Here is a 19,990-nt window from a genome sequence, read left to right as displayed (position 1 = left end):
TGTACCATTACTTTGTATAAGCAACTGTGTTCTTTGGCTCACCTTTTGTACTTTTATACTATATCTCTGCTTAAGATTTGCATTCTTCACACACTATAGGCTTCTTAATTTGTTAGTTTTAAATTTCTAGCTTTGATATTTAGGATATCTGATTTTTGAACTTGTGGTTGGATCGGTAGGCAAAGGTTTTAAGTATGCCACTGTGATCTTTGAGGGGTATGCATATACATTATTTTATAGGAATCCAACTGACAGGGTGAGCCTGACAGGGAGATGAGATGAGTCAAGTGTTACTTAAGTTCTAATGTGCCATGTTTGGCTTGGGTTGTCAGAGTCAACAGTTATTTCAAGGTTTCCCATGCAAGCAACCTCTACTGTAACCGTGTGCTATTTCCTAATTGGCAAACACATTTTACCCATGTTTGGAGGTTGCACGGTCAAAGATAAAGTATAAAAATTGGACAACTGCATGAAGCCCTGGGAGCTCACCTACGGACAGATGGAAGTAATTGACCTTGCCCATGGATAGGATAACATGCCTTACAACTGTCTGCCTTGAAGTTGGACAAGAGCTGATCACAAATGTATCATACTTTTGCCAAGAATAGCTTTATTTCGAGTGTTATATTCTTCTGAGCGTCAAGCCTATGTTATACAGAAGCTAGTATAATCTTCCTTTGGCCTTTTAGAATTACTGTCAAACCACTAGGGTAAGACATATGTATACTGTATACTATGTATACTTTTGGTTTAGTAAAGGCTGCAATCTCTAATTAACTTCTTCTCAGTGAGCATGCACCCCTTGCTGGATACAGGTTGGAAGTTAATTTAGTGTGCTAATTTGTTTATTAAGTTCCGTTTTGTTTGGGGTCCACAGTTTGTATCTCACTTCTGAAGGTATATTTGTGAATGGATCAGACCTAGGGTAAATATGACATACAGCAATGGTTTAATTTAATGTGTAAACTGTCACGAGTTTGCAGAGAAAAAGAAAGGCTAACAAAATTAATAGAGGTGACCAGGAGAAGAAACATCTGAAGTATCAGAAAAATGTTATACTGAGAGTAAGTCCTATTCTTTGCCAAATTTAAATGCTAAACCAGGAATCACAATTGAAATGTTAAATAAAAACACAAAAAGCAATATTTCTTTTGAATTATCATCACCTCGGATGACTAGGTAAAACTGCTAATTTTGAGTAGGACAGAGGCAGAAGTGGGTAGTAACAAGTTACATTTACTCCGTTACATTTACTTGAGTAACTTTTTAAAAAAATTGTACTTCTAAGAGTAGTTTTACTGCACCATACTTTTTACTTTTTCTTGAGTACATTTGTGAAAAAGAAACGCTACTCTTACTCCGCCACTGGGCAACACTCGACTCGTTACTTTTTTCCATGTACAAATTACACTACATTTTTGCCAAAGAGAAGCCGCCAGCAGATCTACTGCATGACTGTTTCACAATCACATGTAGCAATATTTAATCACAAGACTCCGTTTCCCCAATCAGACATTGCAACAACAATCACAAGACTCTGTTTCAAAAATCAGACGTAGCCAACCAGTCACACGACCAAACAAAAATTGTGGTGGCATAGACACTGCCTGACTGCTGTATATGTGTATAGGAGAGTGGCAGATCCTGCCACAATAAATAACCACCTTTTTAGGAATTAATCAGCTTTTACTTTTAAAATTTCAATTTCTTTTCTTTTCTTTTTTAACTTTTATTGAATTTACTTAAATCATGTAACATTCCATATAATCAAGTCAAACTTAACAAACTAAATTCAAATTTTAATTTCAGTGCCACTTTTTCCCCCCAATAAAATATTTTGGATATTATACCGACAATACATTTAGCCTTTAAATTTGTTTTAAAAGCAAGTGATGAATACTCAACAATTTTTTCAGTCTTTCTGAAATCACAAAATCTAACATTCTTTGTAACATTACAGAGTTCAGCAACATATTTCTCAGAGTTCCAAATGAAACCAGGATGACTTTGCAAATGATCTTTTAAGATTTTAGAAGTGACCAAAAGTTTGTTCTTGAAGATCAGAGATTAATATTGGAATATAATTCTTATATGCACCGATAATGATGATCATTTTACTGATGGTCTAATATTTCCCCCTGCAATTATAAATTCAGAGTGCTCACTTTTCTAGTAAAATCAGCTAAAACTGCAAGTCACAGTGTCAATTTAATCACAGTTTGCTGTAGTCACCTTTTCTGTTTTCAAAAATAATTATACTTTAGTCAAGTAAATCTTGAAGTCTTTGAAGAAATTTTATTTTACTAAGCCACTTTAAATCTGTATGCAATAATAGCTCTGGTTGTCCTTCAAATGACATCTTTGAAGGGATTGCCCCTTAATCCAATTGCCCATTTTAAATGAAATTTTCTCAATTTGTTTTTTATTTAACTGCTCAATGGCTAATATTTGTTGGCGGATTATACCATGATAATTCGAAAAATTAGGAAATTCATCACCTTTTTTGCATAAGGCAACGGAACCATTTGTATTTCATATCATTAATTTTCCTCTATCAGTGAAAACTGAGACTAGCTTATAACAGGGTAATTCTGTTTCAGATATAACATTTTTGAAAGCATTGTAAACATTCATACTTCCCTTTCTTTTCAAACTAGTCATCCCAAGTAATTCTTTGTTAATGCTCCAATACATACAAATGAAGACAAGAGGTTGTGCTGTGTCACATACATCAACTGACTCATCATTTGGCAACGAAAAACACAAACATTTATTAAAGTCACTGTGTCTAGTGACTTAACTGTCAAACCATCCAAACACAGTATTGTAGCATAAAGTGGCACAAAATAATGTTTCCCAGGATCTTGGTGCAACATATACATAAACACAAGACAAGTGCAAGACAAGTAAAGAAATATATGATACTCTACTTCTACTCTAAAATAAGTAAATAAAATCTCTTTCAACTGTATTATGACTTTTCAAGTAAAGATCTTAAGTGATTTTTGCTTACCTGCTAGTGTGTTACCATTCATAAGCACAGAAGGACAGGCTGAAAAAAGAGATATAAATAAGGAATATCATGAGAGGTTCTAAGTAATGATTTGAAAGAGCAACAAACATTGTACTAATAACTTACTTGTACAGTACTTGGTTTAAGGAACATGAAGGGATTGTATCTGGTTGTGTTTACTTACTTTAATACTAAAGAAACATTTTAGTTCATCTACTATCTTTACTGCTTATCCATGTGAGAGTAATAGAAGGTGAAAATATAAATACAAAAACAATACAATAGTTCCACCTGACATATTTATATCAGAATGGGATATCCTTCTAGCTTGTCTTGGACCTGCCCCAGGAACTTTTCCCAGTGGGCTAAGCTATGTTCTCTTCCAGAAGCCTGGCACAAGACCAGGTTGGCATGCTAACAACATATCCAAACAATCTCAACTAGATTCTCTGTTTTCAAAGGAGCAGCAGATTATCTGCAAATAAATATATAATATGCTTAACAACTATACAGAGAAAACTAACTTTGCAATCTGTATTAGATACCTTACCCATCGTATCCCTAAACTGACAAAGTTAGAAGGCGACACAATAACTGACTAGAAAATCTAAAGGCAATAGTACTAGTGTGTTCCTCTCTTTTTTTTGACTACATTTACTGAGACTGACGTACTGATGTGCTGACTTCATCCTTGAGTACTGGAAGTGAAGGAAGTGTTGAGTGTTACTTCTGTATGGCAATGAATTAAAATCTATCTTTTTCTCCTGAAAACTTTATTTTTGGTTGTCGCAAAAGGGATGTTTGGGAGTTTTTAACAGCTTTTTTCATATAAAAGGCGTTTTTCCTGAGTTTTTTCACCTGCAACAGAACAAAGGTAGCTGAATGTTTGAAAAGGTATTTGTGTTCAAATTTGTAGCATCGGCAGGGTGCAGAGCACTGAAAGCAGCAGCATAAGAGCAAAACAGTGAGTAAATCAATATAATATCAGTGAGAAGTTAAAAATTACTATAATTCCTTATAATTGAAATTGATCAAGTAAAGGGTTACCTAGCACTCATACAGGGAAGGAGAGATAGAAACCAACAAGCCAGAAAGTAAATAGCAAAAGTCGGAGTAGCAGATAGTATTCAGTAAGCAAGTTTTCTTAGTGAGAAGGAATTAGGGTATAAAAAGGATTACTAAGGCTCATGTCAGGGAGAGTTAGCGCTAGTAAGAAAGAAAAGACACAAGTGTTCACTATTAGGGAGGAGCACATTTTAAGCACAAACAGCGTAGGCAGGAACACAACACTTGAAAGTAAAAAAAAACACCAAGCAGGACAATTGCAGAATTAGAAAAACAGCCAAGTAAGGAAGAAGTGGAAAAGTAATAGTTTATTAACTTTAAATAAAGGCACACAGCAGACAGTTGAGGAGTGAGAGTATTACAGACGATTAAGAGGGTTTAAGGTGTTAACAGCAACTGTAAATTTTTTTAAATTAGATACTTCATTTCTTAATTTTAATATTTTAATAAAAGGGGGTTAAGAAGATCAGCAACCCAATTACATATTTTAACAATGAGCTAATACAATGGAAACCACATTTTGGAGTATCACATGGAGAGATCAAGCCTGCTTAATGCCATGTCTGCAGAAGATGCTGGCAGCTGATCCAGCACCTCAAACTGAAGGTAGCTGAACTTGAGGAGTTGTGTAGCATCTATTGTAGTCGAGAACTGGCAGACCAGGCCCAGAGATCCTTAAGGGAGACAGTGTGCACCCCTAAGGTGGCTGTAAGTTGAAGTTGTATGTAGTTGAGCATAATTATAATATTATAGTAATAATAGTAACCTGACTAACAAAGATGAGGATCAGTATTAAATAGATGGTTACACAGTTTTTGTGGCAGACAAAAAAGGTGCGGGGTTGCGATTTATGAAGAACAAAATTTAAACGCATGTCTTCTTTAATTGGATGATGATTCACATCTTAGCGAGGACATCTCAATTTGACTAGAATGTATTAAAGGAGGCCTTATTTTAGGAATGTGCTACAGACCCACCAAACAAAAAAAAAAAACACATCAGTTTGTGTATCTTTATACTGTATATAATTCACTAAGGCAAGACACCCATGGAAAGCACGCCGGAAGGGGCGTGGATTCACTAAGCCACCGACAAGTAAGACACCTATGGCGCACGCCAGAAGGAGCCACGCCCACCAACTCCAAGACCATTGGATACGATGACAACTCGCAGAGCCACGCCATCTAACTAGGACGCAACGACACAGAAAAACCGCCGTCATTTATATTCGTCTGTCGTAGTGGCTACATGCACCTCCGAGCCACGTTGACTGTTCATAGAGGCATGTTTCTTGCGGAGGTGAATCGCCATATGCAGCGTGTAAAACGGTTTGCGAGGGGTATCCCATGGGATCCTTAAAACAATCCTTTACAATTGAGGTTAAAACACAATGAAGTAAGCAGTCTTTAAAAAACAAGTTTTCGGTTGCTCTCTCCAGAGTTCCATCTTTTCGTTCACTTTCTGTTGTATCCTCAAACCCTCCCTTTTTAGACAACTGTGTCTTTCCAGAAGTGTTCAACCATCAATAAATAATTAGCAGCGTTTGTTATGCCGCGGTTTCATTATTGTGTTGTATTTTGCTCTCTCCAGAATTCCATCTTTTCATTCACTGACTGTTGTATTCTCACACCAACCCGTTTTAGACAACCGTGTCTTTCCAAAAGTGTTTAGCATTCAAAAAATAATTATGCATGAGATTGAGCGTGTGTCTACCTGGCGCAGAGAGGCGTGGGTAAGCCGTTGAACCCCATTCGGGCTGCAAACCGTGGAATTACCACCAAGTGTGACTCATACGCTCCCACTGGTTACGTCCCTACCGTTTGTACTCGCTACTACCGTGGTCGGGTGTCTTGGTGAATTATATATAGAAAAGCAGCCAGAACCGCACAGTGCAATGAAAGGTCTACATGAGTCACAGGTGCATCTGGACTGTGCAAAGACGACAACGACTCAAGTGATGGTGGGCACATGAGCAGGCAGTGCATACTGAACGAGAAATCAGCAGACTAGTATGACGTAGGGAGCGGAATGGACATCCTTCTCCTCTCCTCCCATTCCGCCCTCCGCACCTGAGCGCCGTGCACCCCCATCCCTCCAACTGGCAGGAGAAGGTGCGATGGCAGTCCGCCAGTTTTCAGTCACAGACGATTGTGTGTTGGTTCGTTCAGTGCATTGTTACAATGTTTCTTTCCTTGCTGATTTATTACATTACCGATTTTTCACATGTTAATTTTCTCCCTGTGCTTAAAAATCATTAAAAAACCGGCCTGATTATGCGGCGTATGATACGCCGCGGGTTGGCTAGTCTTTTATATAATGTTAACAAGGTAAGTTTAATGGGGGACACCAAAGTCAAGAAGAACTTTAATTACTAAAATATTAACTGGGCCAATTTTGCAAATAGTGAAGTACAAGAGCAAATGTTTTTAGACATAATTACTGACTGTCTTTTAACACAGTGAGTTAAAACACAATGAGAGATTTAGCATTTTGTAATAACCAAGATGAAATTCAGGGTGTAGAGTTGACTGAATCACTACTATAAATTGCTCACAGTGCTTTGGCTGAGTGTAGATATAAAAACTAAAACATTAAGTTTAGTAAGGCAAATTTGTTTCAATTAAATCAATCTAAAAAAATAAAGTAGCAAAAAAATAGTCAAGGAGAAGACGAAGTGTATCAGGAACACTATTAAAATATACTGTATAGACAGTAAAATTGCTAATGTTCTAAAATTGAATTTTTCTGAAGTTTTCACATGTGAAGAAGCTGGAATCTTTCCAGTAGTAACAGTGACTACTAAAGAGGTTCCTAAAAGATTTTGAGATCTCAGAGGGATAAGTACAGCTTAAATCACCAGGACCATAAAAACAGATATCATTGAATGCTTAAAGAAGCTAGCAAATGCATATACTGTGTTAAACCTTGATGTATATTTTTTAAAAGTCACTATGTAGTGGGGAAATTCCTAAGGACTGGAAAATAGCAAATAAATATAGATAGATAGATAGATAGATAGATAGATAGATAGATAGATAGATAGATAGATAGATAGATAGATAGATAGATAGATAGATAGATAGATAGATAGATAGATAGATAGATAGATAGATAGATAAACAATATTAAATTAAAGAGTGACACAAATGCAGGTAAACCAGACAATAACTTTGTATAATGTTAACTTTTACCCCCTGGGTGGAACTGAAGAGTCGCATAGTGTGGGGGAGGAACGATCTCCTCAGTCTGTCAGTGGAGCAGGACAGTGATAGCAGTCTGTCACTGAAGCTGCTCCTCTGTCTGGAGATGATACTGTTTTCAGTGGATGCAGTGGATTCTCCATGACTGACAGGAGCCTGCTCAGCGCCCATCGTTACATGAAAAGGGTGATCAGGCAGATCCAAGTACCTATAGGCTTATTATGAATTATGGTTAACTTAATCAAAGAAACAGTTAAGAAAATGATTGAATATTACAGGACAAGAACAGGAGTATTAGTAAACAGTCAACACGGGTTCAGACGAAGGAGGTTGTGTTTTACCAATATGCTGGAATTCTACGAAGAAGCAACAAAAGCATACGATTAGAGAGGTACACTTAATATTATTGTGTTCATAAGAATTACTTATGAATGCTTTGAAATTACTTCAGGTTTTTTTTTTGGTCTGGCAACTCCCGACTCATTGGTACAAGAAAATCCCGGCAAAAGCATACACAGTTTGACTCATCTTGATGTCTAGTTATGGAAGATGTTGATCATGTACATGTGGAGTGTTATTTAAAGGTTGGTGATCAAGTAAATTATATTCCTAATATTTCATTATATACTTTGGTTCTAGCCCTGTAAGGGCCACTTCCAGAAGGTTAAAAATTATACATTTCAAACTTAAGCATATGGCGCACTACTTTAGACTATTTAGAGGACAGTGTTTAGGAATATGATGGCATTTTTGATCCTTAACTCATTATCTAGCCCTCTATGAACATATATCAGATGGCAAAAAAACATTTCTATTACAATCAGCAATACTTAGACATTTAACCTGCAGCATAAAATATTTAATACAGCTATTTTTATTATGTACTGCTACTCAGGAAGGAAATCATTACATTTTTTATGAAAACCGTGAATTTGAATGGCTAAATAAGTTAATAAAGTTTCCTTCTGTATCACTTTTAGTATTTCAGAATCTTACTTGCAGATGCTGCCTCACAGACAAAAGTAATAAGCTGTTCTTCAATTTTCTTAAACGCATCCAGATCATCCACAAAAAAAACGTGGCGATCACTTGGTTTGCTGGCAATATGTATTAACTCCCCATAATCAGCATCTGCAAATCCAATTGCAAAAATGACATAGCCTGGAAAGTGAAAAACAGACGTTAACATCACATTTCAGAGGTACAGTACTGTACCTAATTACTACAGTAATTCTTTAATATTGGTGCTGAAAACTTTACATTGGTGTTATCAGTAGTTTTCTGAATTAGAACCTTGGGTACTTAAAATAAGGATTATGAGAAACTCTGCATATTATACTTATACACTTGTGATCCATTTGTGCATGAAATATGAAATTGTTAACTAACTTTCTAAATATTCCAACCGTTATATACTGCAGCATTTAAGAGCAAAATTAATTTAACAAAATAAAAGTCTCCGTACAGTACAGGATGAGCACTGCTCTATGCTGTTGCTGCAAAGTTGTAGAAAAACATAGTTTTTGCAGTTACACTATGTTAAATAATCACATTCAAAGCACATGTTTATTTACTTCTCTTTACATTCATTATAGCTTTTAGAGGGTAACATGATGTTGGTGTGATTTGCTTTCTTCTTCTACATAGAATATTATGTACTTAGAGAAAAAAAAACTTTTAGAAACATTTCTTGTAAAAATGTTCTTGTACTTACCACATACCAGGTCAGAGAGAAAAAGATTTTGTTAACTATTAATAGTTCTTAAGAGTAGATTAGATAAAGACCTTGTTAATTATGAATAGATCTTGAGGGTCACCTGTTCTTCTCAGATGTGTCTATGCTACTCAGAGAACACAATAGATCAGTACCTGTATAGACTAGACCTGCAAGGACAAAGGCAGGTTTGACCTAGGCTGGGTTAGTAAGGACATAAGTCATGTCTAAATAGAACTGGTCAAAAAGTATGAGACCTGAACCAGGAGAGTCAGCCCTTTAGTGTGACATCCTATTGGTCCAAAAAGTAAGGAAGCACAAGGCAAGCATAAATTTAGGCTAAAGGAGAAGCTCAGCAGTCCCTATCAGACCATCATCCAGAAACTATGCCTAGACTACAGTAGATATCAATCAGCTTACCAATGCGATCCATCTGGTTATCTAAAGCATATTAAGAGTAACTTCTACTCATTCAGGTTGCACTGAATTACTTTGTCACACACATTTTACTTTGTTTCTTTTTTCAGAACATTTAGAAACTTTTAAGTTAATATATAATGTATAAATAAAACAGAAAATCTTCTTTCTCACCTATTTGTTTTGGTACTCTGGAGGAGTTTGGTGATTGTAATGTTAAAAGGGCTAAAGTGGGTATTTGGGACACTATGTACAGGTCTATGTAATAAAGAGTGAAAATGAAAATAAGGCTACGCTAAGGTCCTTCTATGATAAACAGAGGGTTTGCATAATTTTTAGGAAATCACATCTTTCTGAAGCTTCAGTATACATTAAATAAGAAATGTTGGAAAAAAAATTTAACTATACTGAAAAAATAACAGACAAATTGTCAAGTTTTTGGACTTGACTTCATTTATTTAGTTATCTACAGGCATCGGATTAGTCTGGACAAATCGTAAAACAATACTCTATTTTCTATAAAGAAATATTTACATATTGCAAATTAAAAATAAATCTTCATGAGGGTTATAAATTTGAAATATGTATTTCTTCAATCTAAATGTCTTATACCGTATATGTGGCTGTCAAAAATCTTAAAAGTATGTAAGCATGTATGTTATGTGTCGACCAGTTCATGTACAGTATTTTCAGTTTGTGCTTCTTTTTTACGTCTTTTCTGCTTAAATTGCTGCTATGATAGTTATTTTATATTTATAATATTATGGATTTGTGTTTCTATGTAGAAATACAGTATGTGTTCTGTTATACTACTTGTGTTTTGTGGGTGGTTTCTCCAAGAGGCAGAGCCACCTGTCCATCTCTATCTAGGAACTGCCCTTAGCCCTATAAAGGTTGTGGAGACTTTGCAGTTCAGTGGGATACACTGTCAAAGCTTGATGTTGGTAAATTCTATTCTGTTCTGCATTTACTTTTTTTATGATTGCTGGATTTCAACATTTCGCTCCGTTTTTGACTACTGCCATTGGATTATCGTATTAGGACTTTGCTTTCAAATTTCCCTTGGGCATTTTTGCTGTTGTTGGAGAAATTTGTTGTCACAGAGCTTTTGTTAATAAATCATTTTTTAATAAAGATTTTTTGCCTGCCTGTCTGAGCACAAGCTTTTTGTTGGGCTTTTTTGCAGTATATTTTGGAAATATTCTATTAGATGTTTTGCCAGCTCCTCATCCTGGGGCCTGGCTGAAGTTAAGATTGCATCTCCTAGGCAGACCAGGTAGGGTTCTGGCCTGCTTACTGATTTCTTTTGGAGGCCTCACCATATTATGCCTGGAGGAATCTCTCCACATCATGACAAAGCAATTCTATATCATAAGGCAAATTTGTGCATTGTTTGTACGTACCATCCATTTGTAGCTCCTTGCTAATTTTATTAACATCATCTTGAGATCTTCCATCAGTAAGAACAACTAAAACCTTTGGAATGCCTCTTCTAAGCCCACCTTCCGTAGTGTAGATGGTGTCCTTCACATGTTTAATAGCTCTACCTAGAGTTTAATGGAAAATAATAACTTTACAGCAAAGAATAAGTGAAAACAACAAAAAATAATAAAAATCTATTTCCTTTTACAATAAAACATTTTAAGCTGTTAGACCAAATGTCAAATATCAATAAGGATGCTATTTATCTTTGCAAATTTTAACATGTTGTGAGCGGAGCAGAGAGCTGAGAAGACTTCGTGTCAGCAAAACAGCGGGTCCAGATGGTGTATCACCACGGCTGCTGAAGGCCTGTGCGTTGGAACTGGGGAGTCCTCTACAGAGCATCTTCAACCTGAGCCTGGAACAGGGGAGATTTTGGAAAACATCTTGTATCACCCCAGTCCCAAAGGCATCACGTCCTAGTGAGCTGAATGACTTCCGGCCTGTTGCTCTGACGTCACATGTGATGAAGACCATGGAGCGGCTGCTGCTTCACCATCTGAGGCCACAGGTCCGCCACGCCCTCGACCCTCTGCAGTTCGCATACCAGGAGAAGGTGGGAGCGGAGGATGCCATCATCTATATGATACACCGATCCCTCTCCCACTTGGACAGAGGCAGTGGTGCTGTAATAATTATGTTTTTGGACTTCTCTAGCGCCTTCAACGCCATCCAACCTCTGCTCCTAAGGGACAAGCTTACCCGAGATGGGAGTAGACTCACACCTGGTGACATGGATCGTGGACTATCTTAAAGACAGACCTCAGTATGTGCGTCTTGGGAACTGCAGGTCTGACATTGTGGTCAGCAACACAGGAGCGCCGCAGGGGACTGTACTTTCTCCGGTCCTGTTCAGCCTATATACATCATACTTCCAATACAACTTGGAGTCCTGCTACGTGCAAAAGTTCGCTGATGACACTGCTATTGTGGGCTGCATCAGGAGTGGGCAGGAGGAGGAGTACAGAAAGCTAATCAAAGACTTTGTTAAATTGTGTGACTCAAACCACTTACACCTGAGCACCAGCAAGACCAAGGAACTGGTGGTGGATTTTAGGAGGCCGTGATCATCAGAGGAGACTGTGTGCAAAGGGTACAGACCTATAAATACCTGGGAGTGCAGCTGGATGACAAATTGGACTGGACTGCCAATACTGATGCACTGTGTAAGAAAGGTCAGAGCCAACTATACTTTCTTAGAAGGTTGGCGTCCTTAACATCTGCAATAAGATGGTGCAGATGTTCTACCAGATGGTTGTGGCGAGTGCCCTCTTCTACACTGTGGTGCGCTGGGGAGATAGCATAAAGAAGAAGGACGTCTCACGCCTGGACAAACTGGTGAGGAAGGCAGGCTCTATTGTAGGAATAAAGCTGGACAGTTTAATATCTGTAGCAGAGCAACGGGCACTAAGCGTACTCCTGTCAATCATGAAGAATCCATTGCATCCACTTAACAGTGTCATCTCCAGGCAGAGAAGTAGCTTCAAACTGACTTTTGTCACTGTCTTGCTCCACTGACAGACTGAGCAGATCGTTCCTCTCCTACACCATGTGACTCTTTAATTCCACCCGGGGGAGTAAATTCTAACATTATTCAAAGTTATTGTCTGTTTTTACATTCATTTTTATTACTCTTTAATTTAATATATATATTTTTTTTTGTATCAGTATGATGCTGCTGGATTATATGAATTTCCCCTTGGGATTAATAAAGTATCTATCTGTCTATCTATCTATCTGTAATGTGAAAGGTCCTAATCATGAGTGTTTTCAGACTCAGTGTTAGGATGAGTGAGCAATTTGCTTCAGTTAGTGACAGCCTTGCCTTGAGTAAGGTATGGAAGGTATAAGGTTTTAAACCTGCCTGGGCACATGCCTATGTGCCAACCGGCCTACGGGCCTTTTGAGTGTGAAGTAACTTGTAAAACAGCACTTATTTAATTGTTGAACCATATGCTTAAGGCATACAGAAGAAGAAATTAAGAACCTTTAAGTATAGAAAGAAGAAGTAAAGAACTTTTAAGTACAGAAAAAACTAAAGTTTCTCAAGAAAAGCTAAGTTTAGACAAGATACATTTTTCCCTTTTTTTGCCTTTTATTCTACGTGTGTAACTATTTTTTCTTTTATTCTTGTGTGGATTATTTGCTTTTGGACTGTGAGAATTCTTTAGACACGCGTTTTACCTGTGCTTGACCATACCTTATTTCGGCAGCTACACTAATAATTATCTAATTATTAAAAGAACTTTGGTTTTTTGAGCTTGGGGTTTTTAGCAATTTTCCTTTACTCTTTGTGTGCATATTTCTTGATGTTTGTTTTTTTAAAAGCTGTACCTTCATTTTGGGCCTGTAGAGGTCAGAAGGCCTACCACTGTAGTAGGAGTTATGCTGATTGGAGAGAGGCTATTACATTTCACTAAGTGCCTGGTATTCAGTGTGAGCAACACACAACAAGCAGGGAAGTAATGAGCAACATATAGCTGTTTATTTCCTTCTTTCCTCCATCTACTCTAAACTTTCTCTTACATTCATTATGCAAGCAAAATGTTTAGAGAGGGCAGAACAGCAGCCTGGTCTTTCCTTTAGGTATTTGCTGGTGTTTTTTTTTTTTGTGATTTATTGTGGCAAAAGATCACAACACTTTGTTGTTTGCATTCAAAAACAAGATTCTTTCAGCAGGATCATTTAATTAGTGGACTTTAAAAGTAATTGGTGGGCTGTCTTTTACTCTAACACTAACTAAGAAGGCCAAAGTAGTTAGCAATTTCATTTATAAAGCAATCTCCTTAATAGCCACTACATCAAGTGAACCAGAATGTAAAAAAATCTGGTGAGCATGTTTTGAAATTATTTCAATGGACAGAAATTATTGTTTGGGAAAAAAATAAATCAGGAGGTTGACATCAACTGCAACTGCATTTACGCACCATTGTATTTGCAAAAATGATGTGGTTTCTTTATTTAAGCTCTCTAAACTCTCAGCTCTATGAATGCTAAATATCTGACAACTAGAGGAGTACATAAAAATAAGTAACTTTGCATACTACAAAAAGGACATATTACATCTAGGTGATTCTACAGAAGGTGTCACGCTCTGCTGAAGGCATTCAGTAACACACTTTTCATTCAGACACTAGACTTATCAGGTGAGTTTCACTTCAGTATATGATGTTGTGTATGTGCTCTCCAGTACGCTGTCCAATCAAAGACAGAGAAGCTGTGAACCTGAATCAGGTGCTAGGCTTTCTCTGACTAACTGGCATTTGTGCCACTGTTTATGCAACTGTGTTACATTTTTAAGTATGTGTAATTTTTTATTCTGGGATTATATAAGTATTGGCAGCAATGGTGTAACATGACAACCACAGCATGGATACATTTTCTCATATAATGCACAATACAGTATTTCCTATAGTTAGAATGGTCCTGTACCAGATCACATTAACACCTCATGTAAACTGCTCCAGGGCTTGCTCGATACTGCATCAAGACAACTATTTCTCAGTTTGGTTGTTTTGGTGTACGTCAGAGGTCAATTAGGGTGTGTATATCTACCTAAAAGAAATAGACTACTGGGGAAATCACTTCAGGGTCTGAAATAACAACTACAAACAATATCAGACTCTGATTGCAGATATGGTGGAATTAGCGACTTATGCTGGAAATTTATGACAGTGATGAAATTTAGCTTAACTAAATTATTTACAGCTAATATGCAGTATATGTTGGTGATAAAAAGTTTATTCTTGTTATGGTTTTTGTTGTGCTTCATCCCTGTTTATCTCAGTTATTTATCATTTTCCCAGGTTTTATTTTTTGTGCTCAACTTTACTCTAGTCTCTTACCCTTTATTGTATTTTTTTAGTTTGTAGGGATACAACATCTTACTGAACTTCTCAAATATTTTGGTCATTAGCATCGTAGTTACCTGAGAAGGCCATTTAAGAAACCTGCTGCCTATATTACTCTGATGTGGCCTTGATTTGTAGTTGCAATATTGTTCTTTGGTTCTCTTCTGTGCTTTCCCTATACTTTAAGGGGATTTAGATTTTTTATTATTATTATTATTATTTATATGGTTTACTCTTGGCTTTGGAAATTAGGATCCTGATATTTAGATTTATGAACCTCAGAAATTACCATATTTTCTTAAATGTAATCAAAACCCTTGCAAAACCCACACATTTGATCTCTTTCATTAAATACGTTAAAAAGAATAACTGTTTAAATTAACTTGCAACCATCTAATAACTGAAGCAAATGTAACCATTATGGTTCCTCAACAGAAACATTATTATTTTCTGAACAACAGTGTCACCTCATGCAAATGACTTCAAGTCAAATCAAATGGATGTATTACCATACCATTCATACACAGTACTGCAGCACACATTGGCACAAATTAATTTTCCCCAGGACAGGAGTGCAAAATATACATCATAGAAATAGCTATTCTATACTGTAAAAAAATAAATAAACAATTAAATAAATAAATGGTATGCGAATAGATACTAATAATTTGAAAGACAAAATAAATAAATAAATGACATGACATGGCATGAACTAATAAAATACAGCAGTAGTAACAAGTGTAACAAATGTATTGCATATACTGTAATTAAGCTACTACTTGCAGATCTAAAGGCAGTAGGGAAGTGCACAGTTCAGAGTCTGGACACCCAAGGAGGAGTAGTAGTTGCAGAACCTAGCAGAACTGGCTTGGAAGTTTCAGTATCTTCTGCCTAGTCTCACAAGCCACACATATGATATATACATCTAAAGACAACCATGAGTGATTTTATGTAAAACTGGGTAGGAACAATTGGATGGATCACTGAGTGTCACATTTCTAAAACAATCCAGCACCTCATGAAGGTGGTGCTCAAAATAGGGGCAGGGATTTTGAACTGCAAAGAGCAGTGGTGCTCTTGTTAACTTGATCCAACAGACAGCTAGCTTCTGATTATATGATCTGTCTACAGTCGAAAAGTCTCCAAAAAACAACCTAATAGACATATAAATGTGTTGCAAGTGCACAATGCATGTTTTAAAAACTAACATAACCTTTTCTAAGAGAACAACCTTACTTTAACATCACAGTTTACATTGGTATTCCAAGACATCAATGGACAAGTGATAAGCATGAACGATACATTGTCGCAGGCAGTGTGTATGCTCTGTTGTGCAGTTACAGTGATAGTGTAGGGGTTGATGTAAGGCTAAAAGATTTATGAAAATATGAACAGCAAAATATACATCTGAAGTAAACTACTGCATATGCAACACCCTGTCAAATAGACTGCTGTTAAGGGATCTGATAACAAAGAGCTACAGGAAATGCAGATTTCAGTACTCTAAACACCCAAATCAACAAATGTGCCTAATGACACCAGTGAAAGGCTGCACAACATCCAACTTCTGACTGCACGTCTAAATGAGTAAAGTAAGTTAATATTTCCATCTAATTGGAAATGACCACAATACTTATCTAATCTCTATTTGCTGTTGTTTTTCCATGTAATCAAAATGACTCCTGTCTCAAATGTGTGGAGCCAAGTAGTTCTGCAGTGTTCTTTGTGTGTGTGTGTGTGTATGTATGTGTCTTCTGTCAACATGCTCATTACAATGTAATTAATTATTAAGCTTCAGTAACCTTGTGCTATTGAGCTCCTGAAACAAGTTTTCACTTTGCAAAGGGTGCTGTTTATGATGGATGTTTATTTTCTTCACGTTTAAAGCATTTTTTCATTTTCCATAATTTAAAATAGGAGTAATCAATTATGTATTTTCGGGTGCTGAAGCATGTTTATATTTTAATCATTTGGAAAAAATGTTCCTATGATTCAATAAAGAAAGTGAATCCTGCACAAGTTTTAAAATGTAGCTAAGCAAATGCAAACTTCAAGCAGATGTGTGTAATGTAGTGTCTTGTGTACTGTTAACAAACATGACAATATAAAAATTTATAATAATAAAAAACAAATGTGAAAAAAAGCAATTTTGGCCTTAGGTAGGAGGGAGGAAATAAGTAGATGGTTGGAAGCAGAAGGGGGGATGGCATTTTATCGGACAGTAGAAGATTAAAGGAGCTGTTGTCAAAGGATAGAGGATGGATTCCGTTTTTAACACTAGAATTACCAGAGCCTACGAAAAAACTCGTAGATCCGACCCATCTTAAATCCCATCACACCTCTCCGCCAGCGTCCTTTGTCCTGTAAATGTGCCGATAAAGACAAGCTGCAAGCAGCCGGCTATACCATCCCCTCACCGACTTAGAACGTGCACGAACTTCTCCCAGCTCATGCCTTGATTGATTATCTGGGAGTGAAGTGGAGTTTTAGAGTTGAAATAATAGATCGTTATTTGGAACACATGCATTTCATGTGTGTTCCATTTCTACAGTAATCTGTGTAAACACATTGTTAAAACAGAAACTTTTTCATATTTTAGTAATAAATGTTACACAATGTAGGCATAAACTATAGAATGTGTGAAGCATGAAGTCCAAACATCAAATAAACACTTTCACTAAAGGTTCAAGAATGATACAACAGCTTCTGTGGCTTAGCGGTAAGATTTTCTGACTCACAAGGCTGTAGGATTGTTGTATTAAAGACCAGAGTTCGATTTCCTGCTGGGGAGAAATTATTATTATTTTTTTTCTTTTTAACTTGAAACGGACATAAAAATTTATAAATTGGCATGCACTGTCAGTTAATGAGATCGTTATATTTTCATGTGGGATGCTCCTTTTAAAATATTTTTTAACAATTGAGACTGCAATTAACATGAACAAGTGTCCTTATAACTGTTATTTTTAAGATCCATAACACACACACAGACAGAGCACTGCGTAATAGAGAGACAGACAGGCAGAGAATTCACTAGATATATAAATAAACAGGGAAGGCACATGTACTGAAAGAAAAAAAAAACATGTGCGTTGATCCTGCTGCACAATGCACATGTACCCCAATCTGACTCTAAGTAACAGCGCAAGTACAGACGCAAACCAAGTGTATGTGTGCACTGTATAATATTAACAAAAAGAGCAGCTTACTACTGAAAACAGCAAATATAGGAGTGAGTGGGGATCCAACCGGGGACTCTTGATTACACTTGGTTTGCGTCTGTACTTATGCTGTTACTTAGAGTAAGATAGGGGGTCGGGGGTTGTTTGAGCTCGTGAGCTTATTCAGTGCTGCAGGAATAACACACATGTTGATCTTTTTTTTCTTTCAGTACATGTGCCTTCCCTGTTTATTTATATATCTAGTGATTTCTTTGCCTTTCTGTCTCTCTATATAAAATCATTCCCGATTATATATAACGACAAAGTCTGACTATATAAAGTCAGCATCGGAATATATAAACTCATTTTTGAATATATAAAGTCAGCGTTGGAATATATAAAAATATTCCCTAATATATAACATTTCCATGCTTGTCATTTCACTCGTACTAGTGACTTTGACCGAAGCCACTCAGAGTCGATTGGGCTTGTGAGGTTCATCCAAAAATGCGCCCATACAAAAAGAATAGATAAATATAGTGTTCAAAATGCCGGGCACATACATCATTTTGAATGAATTAACTGAAGAGTGGGTTTTTTTTTTAGTATTTTTTTGAAGATGTTTTTGTTAACTTAGTTCATTACGTTGTATTAGGAACTCATTGAGTTTACTAAAAATGTTTCTGAGTCGTTTCAATCAATATCAATATTTTCTGACTTTAAATTAATTTATTCAAGAATGAGGTTATATATTCAGAGGCTGACTTTATATATTCAGTAATGACTTTGTATATTCTAACTCTGACTGTATATATTCAGGAATGACTTTATATATTCTGACGCTGAAATATATATTCAAGTTTTGACTTTATATATTCTAACTCTGACTTTATATATTCAGGAATGACTTTATATATTCTGACGCTGACTTTATATATTCAGGAATGACTTTATATATTCCGAAAATCATTGTAATTGCCTGTTTGGCACCCCATAGGCACTGTATAATAGATATATAAAAAAACAGCTAAGGGGATAGATATATAGATAGATAGGAAGGAAAGGCACTATATGATAGGGAGACAGGGAAGCTGCTATATAATAATAAATTTACTGTTATTACTATATAGATAGACAGGGACATTTTCTCCTCAAACTAGGCTCTCTGAGGCATGGTAAGCCTACTGCGCTCTGAGACAGCAAATCTTAACAGTACACCATGGAAGCTGTTGTATCATTTTTGAACCATTTGTTAAAGTATTTATTTGATGTTTGGACTTCACGCTTCACAAATGTTATAGTTTATGCCTACATTTGTAAACTTATTATTAAAATATGAAAAAGTTTCTGTTTTAACAATGTGTTTACACAGATTACTGTAGAAACGGAACACACATGAAATTAGAACATTAGAACACTCTAAACGAGAACAGGCCATTCAGCCCAACAAAGCTCGCCAGTTCTCCCCATTTATTTCTTCCAAGAAAACATCAAGTCGAGTTTTGAAAGTCCCTAATGTCTTACTGTCTACCACACTACTTGGTAGCTTATTCCAAGTGTCTATCGTTCTTTGTGTAAAGAAAAACTTCCTAATGATTGTGTGAAATTTACTCTTAAGTTTCCAACTGTGTCCCTGTGTTCTTGATGAACTCATTTTAAAATAAGAGTCTCGATCCCTTCATAATCTTAAACACTTCAATCATGTTACCTCTTAATCTTCTTTTGCTTAAACTGTATAGGCTCAGCTCTTTTAATCTTTCCTCATAATTCAACCCCTATAGCCCTTGAATCAGCCTACTCGCTTTCTCTGGACCTTTTCCAGCGCTGCTATGTCCTTTTTGTAGCCTGGAGACCAAAACTGCACACAGTACTCAAGATGAGGCCTCACCAGTGCATTATAAAGGTTGAGCATAACCACCTTGGACTTGTACTCCACACATCATGCTATATATCCTAACATTCTGTTAGCCTTCTAAATGGCTTCTGAACACTGTTGGGAAGTCGCTGGCTTAGAGTCCACTATGACTCCTAAATCCTTCTCATAAGGTGTACTTTTGATTTTCCGACCGCCCATTGTGTATTCAAAC

The 19,990-nt window shown here is 36.5% G+C and overlaps 1 protein-coding gene across 3 annotated transcripts in view; it reads right to left on the bottom strand.

Moving 5' to 3' along the window:
• Window positions 1–19,990, bottom strand: part of col14a1a (collagen, type XIV, alpha 1a) — a 501,463-nt gene that overhangs the window by 168,821 nt on the left and 312,652 nt on the right. For all 3 annotated transcript variants that reach the window (XM_039736768.1, XM_039736767.1, XM_039736766.1), the window contains exons 25-27: window positions 10,813–10,956; window positions 8,275–8,439; window positions 3,014–3,052 (exon numbers count right to left, since the gene is read on the bottom strand). In XM_039736768.1, coding sequence (XP_039592702.1) covers window positions 3,014–3,052; window positions 8,275–8,439; window positions 10,813–10,956 — 348 coding nt within the window. The remainder of the gene's footprint in view (window positions 1–3,013; window positions 3,053–8,274; window positions 8,440–10,812; window positions 10,957–19,990) is intronic.

Source organism: Polypterus senegalus, chromosome 15 (genome assembly GCF_016835505.1).
Source record: "Polypterus senegalus isolate Bchr_013 chromosome 15, ASM1683550v1, whole genome shotgun sequence".
NCBI lineage: Eukaryota > Metazoa > Chordata > Cladistia > Polypteriformes > Polypteridae > Polypterus > Polypterus senegalus.
The sequence above is the reverse complement of the archived record's forward strand: the minus strand, read 5'-3'. Positions and strand labels throughout refer to the sequence as shown.